Raw genomic sequence first — 8,808 nt, forward strand, 5'->3', positions numbered from 1 at the left:
TTTTCAAAATGATATAATAAATGATCTGTGGGGTATTTTGAGCTGAAACTTCACAGACACATTCTGGGGACACCAGAGATTTATATTACATATTGTAAAAAGGGGCATAATATGTCTCCTTTAATGAATCTCAGGAAAAAAGTGAAAGGCACCCACCACATGGCTTGGACTGATACAGGCTTGAATATGTGTATCTTGTTATCTGTAGACACACTGAAACCCCTGTGAAGAAAATAGAGGAGTGAAACACTTTCTGAACTACCTGCAGGAGAAATAGATTTGTCAGTTTTTAACAGATTTGTCACACATACCCGTCACCATCCAGGTGGATCCGTGTGTCAGTCCACAAAGGAAGCACCATGCCTATGGAACAGGAACTGCAACGAACACAAAATGTAATTATTTGTTGTTACTATATTTGATTGGTTTAACTTAACAGTACAAGAAGCAGCACATGCAAACCTGTCGGAGGGGTTGAAGTCCATGCCCAGCACCACACTCTCTTCTGTGTCCTGTCTGCCATTAGTGGAGACCACCACCATGTAACGGGTGCACTGTGGAAAAGCGCTCTCCAACCGCACAGCCTGTAGGAAGAGAGAATTAATTTAGAAAAAACATAGCATCAGTACTTTAGATAAGCCTTTTTATGCTATGATTTACATTTTCCCCATTTTGGATTCTTATTGTATGTGAAGGATTCAATGTAGTGTGGGCTGATTTTGGCCAAACTGTGCCCAAAAATGTGCCCTCCATGGGCAGCTCACTAGGTTGAGCTAGTTACTGTGTGTGTGTGTGTGGTGCTCACCAGACGGATGTTGTCCTCTGGCCGCAGTAATGTGAACATTGTCTGCAGGTGCTGCTGAAGGTCCCCTGCTCCAAAAGTTCAAATCGTTAATTAACTATTAATATTCACATTCTATTTATTGCCCATTTTGCACGTTGTCTAACGGATGCCCTGACCTGCATGTTTGCTGCGCTGTGCTGTGATTCTGGAGGAGCAGGAGGAGGAAGAGGAGCCATTCCCACGTGGAAGGAAAAGGGCAGCACCTTTTACTGTTAGGAAGCTTTCACTGATGCTGAGGACAGAGAAAGAGAGAGAAATTGAAATATAGTGTATATCTGAATATATATACATTTCCGTTCCAAAGTCTGGGGTCAGTATGTTTTTTTTTTTTGACAGTAAAGACATCCATAACGTCACAAAAGATTTTATATTTAAAATAAATGATTTATATTTCTATTTATCAAAGAATACTGAAAAAGTGCAGTTTAAACAAAAATATTTAGCAGCACAACTGTTTTCAACATTCATAATAAAAAAAAAAATTCTTCAATATGAGTTTAATTTATGAATGATCATGTGACAATGCAATCTCTTTGCAATCTCAGGAATAATTACATTTTACAACATATCAAAATAGACAACAGTTATTTTAAATTGCAATAATTTTTGACAAAATGACTGTTTCTACTGTATTTTTGTGTAATAGATACTTAGATAATGTTTCAAAAGGGACTTTTAAAAACATAAAAAAAATCTTACGGACCCCAAACTTTTAAACGGTGGTGTATGCATTTTGAACTTAGTTTTTGTTTTGTTTTTTTACTATCTTAACATAATTTACACTGTAATATTTTGCAATACAAATATACTGTATGTTTACATCTTTTGAAGAGTGCTTGCACATGCAAAGGTTGCTATATGACCACAATAGTAAGATGTCAGCAAAACACATTAAAACCAAATTAAAATGAAGAGACAGAACCTAAAAATCTACAGAACAGAAAAACAAATGCTTAAGCTTATTTAATTATGCTGGTGTATTTCTCAGAGGTTATTTTGTGAAATTTTAAAAGTAGTTGCATGCATTTAGAAATCAGTTTATTCTTAAACAAGCCATGAGAGGAAGATATCCATCTTAACTGTGTCTAGTATGTGAAAGAAACACTGTGTTATTTCTATCTTTTCTATGAATTCTGATGGGTTTTACATCCCGAGTGGAACATGAGACACTGAGTTCAGTAGGGGAATATGGGAGGACTCCTTTTTGAGGGCATTAGCTCACACACCGAACTCTCTGTGCAGGACGCAAACAAGAACACTCTGTTCCCCATCACTGCGACAGCTGGAGGATCTGTGTGTGCGAGTTTCTGTTCTTTGAATAATCCCATGCAACATATCTCCCTCCAATCAATGACATTCAGACTATGCAGATTGTAAAACAAGAGCGAGTGTGAATAGCAGAGAGAACAGAGAAGTGAGAGAGGCACGGATTCATTTAGCGCATGTGTGCCTGTTGTTTTGAGTCATGTGCGTCACCATATGTCTTTTTATGAGGGTGTTATTGTAGGTTGGCTTGAAAGCGTGAGAATGAAGTATTATGGGACTGTGTGTCTAAAGTCTGTTGCATCTCTTTAATGATCTGATGTTAATCATGAACCTGTTGCGTTATTTTTTATAACTACTATAAAGGATTGTTTCTTATAAGATTTTGTTTTTGCAGCATATTTGTCCCAAGAGCTTTCTAAATATTAACAATATATCAATACACAATTTTTTGTATTAAAAATATATATTTATATATGTACACACATTAATTCAACATGTGAAGTATTAAAAAAAATAAAAATATAAATATAAAAAAATATATAAATTACTATTTATTAGAATATGTATTTTAACAACGTATTTTATGTATTTTAACAACGTGTTATGGTTCATATGAAGGTCATAGAAACCAGTCAGTAATCTAACGGGACAATTTGTGATGGTGATTTATTTATTTATTTGTGATTTAATATTATAATGTCCTTTTCTTCTGTATTGTGACAAGTAAAACTGATTATCAAAAAGAAAAAATATTGGATGGGGTCTTGCTTCCATCCAACATCCAGAAATAAAAGTGTTGTTGATTGGATGGAGGCAGATATAAATGTGACCTGTTGTTTCACCAGAAGATCAAGCTGTGACATTTTGATTTAAAAATTATGAGGTCTTTAAATTTCTGATTGTTCATCACACAAACTTACTGAATGGCTTCAGAAAACTAGAATACATAACAAAGGAAACACAAAAAAATATAGATTTTTTTTTTGTTGTCATTTTGGAGCTGGACAGCTTTCTTCCACTTTCATTATATGGACAAAAAAGATTTACTTTCATAATTCATGGAAGAAAGAAAGGTATACAGGTTTGTAAGAGCAGGATGGCGAATTAATGATTAAATATATTGGCTTCAAGAAGAAAACAAACACAGCAACTATTCTTGGATCATTTGGAGTGGGACATCATAACCTGTGGTTCAGAGAGTGAGTAAGCAATCTGAATAGATTCAATGAGGAAGTTCCCAGTTAAATCCCAAAAACCCTTCTACCCTGGAAAACAATTTTTGAAATGTGCAAACTATTCCATGAATGCCCACCACAGTAACTAACAAACTCAGAATACCACACAAATAAAGTGACAGTTTGACAAGGGTCAAGAACTGTCCAACCACACTTCAATCTACGGTCGTCTGTCTGCTCGCACTGTACAACGAAATACTAACACACATGGTTTCATTTAAGCAGTGGTTTGTGTGTTACAGCATGAAAAGGGAGGGGAAAGAAAGACGAGGTGATAAACGTGTAATGGTGAACCGAACACTCCATCAATGTGTGTGCATTGACAGCATCAAGATTGAGTCATTATTGAAAGCAGCCCTGCACATTTCTGAATCCATTTTGATCTTGTTGATTTATAAGAATCAAGACAGTCTGCATATTCAAAAGAATGTTTCTGAGAGGGTTTCTGTACATATAACAGCTTAATAACAATATTTATGTAAAGACAAAAAAAAGCCTCAGATCACACTTTGCAACAATGCTATCCTTATATACGTATATATACAAACACTGGTCAAATTTAAGATTTTTTCCCACACTTAAAAATAGATTGTGTGGTCTGCAGTATGCTTAAACGGAATGAATGTTTTGTTTTTGCATAATGATAAAAACGTGTGTGGCAAGGACTTCCTGTTTACTGAGGACAGGAAGATGGTATAGGAGTGATGTAAGGTGCAAGACTATACTTTGTTTGTTTTGACGGTCTCAATCACCATGTGACACAACATACGCAACATACTTGTAACATGCTTCTCAGACAGAAAAATCATCCGAATATAGTTTATATTTGGTTCCTTGATAAACTGAACATCCTTCATTACAGGAAGTAACAGTATTTAGTCATCACAGATAAAAAGCTCAATGGAATCGCAATATAACTGAACTTTGGAATTAGTGTGTGTGAGAGTAAAAAAAAATAAGAAAAAGAACTGAAATGAATAAAACTATTAACTTAAAATTAAATAAAGAATAAAAGAAAAGAAATAACCAAAATAAAAGAAATAAAAAAGAAATAAAAAGAGAAATTATTATAGAAAAAAAGAAAGATAAAAGGGACTTTGAAATGTGCAAAAGAAAATAAGACATATTCAGACATAAACATATTCTGGTATTTTTTAAACTTACAACCGGTTGATGTTGTCCTGGTACACTAATCCACTCTGCAGCAGTATTTGTATTCCACTGTGTGTAGACAGGCATTCTGTGGAGGTGCTTAAAGCAGTCGCCAAACCACCTAAAGTCATCCTTCATGTCAGACAGTGGTGAGGAAACCCTCACTGGAGCTTTCCCATCCTTTTACCACATGCTGAAGAAATGATTAAAACACACGGGCAACTACTCAAGTTCCTCCGGGCAACAGAGCGATTGGATAAATGCATTCAGAGCAAATTCAGCGGTTACTCATTAAAAACTATCATGTATTAGCTAGTGTTGTTTTGTGAAGACTCTTTCAGTTCGGATCTCTGGTGTATCTATCTGCTCTGCGAGTAAATACAGGCAGACACTGAGATGGTGGGCGGAGTCAGGACACATGTGCTCTGGTGGACAGCAGACTCCTTATCAACCCACAGAGTAAACACATCATCAACTGGATTTAGAGTTTTCGGGGAAACTGATTCCAATATAACAGAAACTAAAACATATTTTCAATATTTGCATGACAAAGTCTTTTAAAGTCATAAGTCTTTTAAAAGTAATTTGCAAAATGACTATTAATTAGTCTAACATAATCATTATAGTAGTTGTGATAAACCTAAAATGTACAGAGGAAATCATAAAATATGTAGACTGTGTCTAAACTGCATTTGAATTAGTCTAAATAAATCCATGAGACTAGGGACCATGTAATGTAATTATCTCAAACAACAAAGCGTATTTGATGTGAGCAAAACACTGAATGATAATAGCTTCAAACTACATGAGCCCTACACACTGAAACACAGCTATACAATGGGAGGTAAGCTAGAAATAAAAGTGAGGAAACTGCAGTTAGTGCTTTTAAACAAACTATTAGCTCTATATGTGTTTGTTCGATCGAGGCTGTCCTATTTTTAGCTAACACAGGAAAGATGATGGAATTTCCCTTGGTAATGATAGCAAAAAATTGGAGCCATTGGTAGGGGACAGGATGTCTTTTCCCATGGGTCGCACTCGCCCTTTGTACTACCCAGTTTCCCCTGTTGTGACCGACTAAGCTACTGAAATCCTAAACCTAAGGTGAAACACAAGGCCTGTGTAAACATTTAGGTTGTCACGTGACAATGTGCTATGGCAATGCATTTAAACCAGCACCGGTTGCTAGGGCCAACAAAACACAAATACCGCTTTTCTCAGGGAAACATGTATAAACAAACAAAAATAAATAAATAAATAAAATAAAATAAATGACTAGCAAAGCATTATTTGTTGTCAATTCAAATGTTCAGCTCTGAATTTTGATCACAAAATGATGTAGTTTTGTTCTGTACAAACCTTGGTTGGAAATGGACATGGACTCAAAATGAACAAATTCACAATAAAGGGGAACAAAACTCCTCTGCACAATAAACAAAATCTATTACGGCTGTCCCAATTAAAAGTAAAATGTGAAAATGAATGAGAAACGTTGATTGCGGCATTGCATTTAGATCTGCTCTCCCTGCATCAGATTTCTCTTTACGTGTTTTGCAGGGTTGAGCATTTTAAACAATCACACCTGTTTCTGATGAGCTTACAAATCTATTGGATGAGTCAACACTGACTACGTTTACATGGACATCAGTAATCTAATTATTTACCTTATTCTAAATAAGCCAATATTATGATTATGGTGTTTACATGAGTTGCTTTTAGAATATTCCTTTCATGTTCCCGTTTTACATGTTATAGAACATAGTTCGATTAATGGCACACGTCATTACGTCCCACGTGACGCCATCCGACATATCCTCCAGAATTTCACGTATAAACATATAGTTCGTCTTCGTGATGATGCCATGTACAGTTTAAGGTGTTTCATTTTTAATTTTATGAAAGCTTCAAGTGCAGTTAATTATTTGTACGTGCATACAGATGACGGCGGGTGTTGAAGCTCTTTTATTTGCCGTCAAACGGTTGAGCACTGTGTGTGTATCCTGTCGCAAAATGCGGGCGGAAAGTCCTACACGATAGTAATAATTTGATTAAGGTATTTACGTCTATACTGCACTTCAGTAATGTGACTAAAATAGGAATACTCCACATGTCTTAATTCGATTTCTGTTTACTTCGAATATGACTTTAGCTGGATTAAGGTAATCAAAAATCTCTGTTTACATGGTAGATTCTTAATCAGAGTATTGTCTTAATTGTGTTAAAATCGGATTATTGTTGTCCATGTAAACATACTCACTGTAAACAACTGACTGAATTTTGAACTTTTGTGAATTCTCTCATACATAGGGCTGGGCGATATGGCAAAAAATTTAAATCTCGATTTTTTTTACGATTTTTAACTAGCCAACTTGAAAATGTAACTACAACATGATTCAAGTAACTTTTTCTTTATTAACCCTCTAGTTAAAGAGAATTATTTTGCAAGTGCACCACACATGATGTTGTCAACATGCTGTAAATGTTAAACAAATCACTTGTTAAATATCTTTGCAGAAAAGATGCATGAACTACAACTACATCTTGTACAAACTTGTCTTATACATATTATATGTTCAGAAATAATACGAGGAAAATGCTTTAAAAAAAATCTCTAAAGTCAAGGTAATTCAAAATCAAAATGACAAAGTATAACACCAGTAGACTATTATTAACTATAAATGTTCAGTAAAAACAATGAACAGCAGTTTTCAGCCTGTCATCATGATGCAAACATAAAATATCAGACATAAATATCAGTAGTAGTCATAGGTTTTTTTATTTGCTTGCACTTAGGCCTGTCACGATAACAACTTTTTGTTGTGCGATATGTTGCCCCAGAAATAATTGCGATAAGCGATATTGTCATTTTAAAGACCATTTTATGCCACTGAATATATAATCATAATGTAACAGCATAATAATGCAAGAAGGCCTACACACTTCCAAATAACAAACTTTTAATTTTTAAGAATATTTAGATCACGCAAATTAAGTATCAAAATATTAGATACCTTAAAAAACCTGAATAAATAGTAAATAAACATTTTCTAACAAAAAGTGCAAAGTAACAAGTAGAAAAAAAGAAAAATGCACCAAGAACTTCTATGGAGATTTTTCCATCTACAGATTTTTCCCTGACCTTCTTTTCTCTGTAAATTAAGGGTGTGCACTATTGCTGAAAAACACAATCACTACTTATCAGTCAGATGTCCGTATGCACAAAGGCACAGATCCCTAAACAAGATCATATCTGCAGATGAAACTTTTTTTGTAGAAGCATTTTTTTAATTTGAACTAGCACCTCATGACTACACCACGTCATGTACGAGAAGCTGCAAAAGACACAGGCGCAAGTGGAATGTACAAAACATTGTGACATAAATTTTTAAGTAAATATAATGGGCGATATATTATTGAATTATTGAGGTCATGTACATATATTGCGCGATAAGTCGATATATTGATTATTGCGACAGGCCTATTTGCACTGCTTTTCCATTGTTTTTTCATGTAAACATGGACACGTTTGGCTGTTGCACTCGCATCTCTTGCAGCGTCTCATGCATGAAACGGCATTCTAAAAACGCAGCGCTCAAGTTAAAAGAAGCTTCTTGCATGCTTTTCCTATTCCACTGCCCATGTCATTTCTTTGTCAACACAAAAGTGCATTCTGTGTGAATGGCGCTGAACGATATGAGCGCGTCACACGGATCGTTCTTTTCTCTTTACTGTTATCATTGGCATATTGTCAAAGTGTCTAATTCTAATGTTTGGCAATATTTCTATTCAAAATTGCGATTCCTCGATTTCTAAAAAATTAAATCGTGGCAAAGCATTTAATTCGAATTAATCGATAAAATCGCCCAGCCCTACTCATACACAAAGTGCAGATCAGATATAAGTAAGAGATTTATTTTGCAGTGTAGACAGCTTCAGTGATGATAACGGGAGTTGTATGTGTATGTGCGCAGACACAAAGTGTTTCTTTGCAAAGTGACATTGCCAACTAATGCTATCAAAAGCAATAGCATTTGTTATGTAGATACACATATGCCACCTTTGTTAATATAAGTTCATTTAAGTGAATTTCTGACCCTAGTACAAGCTCACATTGACAAAATGCAAATCTAAGTACATGTGCTTAATATTGACTGGAAGGATCTCTCTTATCTGTACAGCACGTAAAGGTCTAATTTGACATAATTTACAAGGGGTTTTATGAACTGGATTTATTAGGTAATGGCTCACGTGGGTGAATGAATGGAAAATGAGGACCAAGCACCTGAAATAACAAATTATTACAGACATATA

At 35.0% G+C, this 8,808-nt stretch overlaps 1 protein-coding gene across 2 annotated transcripts in view; it reads right to left on the reverse strand.

The window, feature by feature from the left end:
• LOC107689202 (protein phosphatase Slingshot homolog 2-like) overlaps positions 1-8,808 on the reverse strand; it is a 34,920-nt gene that overhangs the window by 11,362 nt on the left and 14,750 nt on the right. Inside the window, exons 1-6 of one of the 2 annotated variants that reach the window (XM_016487133.1) lie at positions 4,510-5,009; positions 961-1,076; positions 806-870; positions 463-584; positions 312-377; positions 157-222 (exon numbers count right to left, since the gene is read on the reverse strand). In XM_016487133.1, coding sequence (XP_016342619.1) covers positions 157-222; positions 312-377; positions 463-584; positions 806-870; positions 961-1,076; positions 4,510-4,628 — 554 coding nt within the window. In that variant the 5' untranslated portion in view covers positions 4,629-5,009. Of the gene's footprint in view, positions 1-156; positions 223-311; positions 378-462; positions 585-805; positions 871-960; positions 1,077-4,509; positions 5,010-8,808 lie in introns of those variants that run through there. The other variant, XM_016487134.1, reaches the window with a different exon arrangement.

This window comes from Sinocyclocheilus anshuiensis, unplaced genomic scaffold, assembly GCF_001515605.1.
Source record: "Sinocyclocheilus anshuiensis isolate Anshui unplaced genomic scaffold, SAMN03320099.WGS_v1.1 scaffold966, whole genome shotgun sequence".
Taxonomy (NCBI): domain Eukaryota; kingdom Metazoa; phylum Chordata; class Actinopteri; order Cypriniformes; family Cyprinidae; genus Sinocyclocheilus; species Sinocyclocheilus anshuiensis.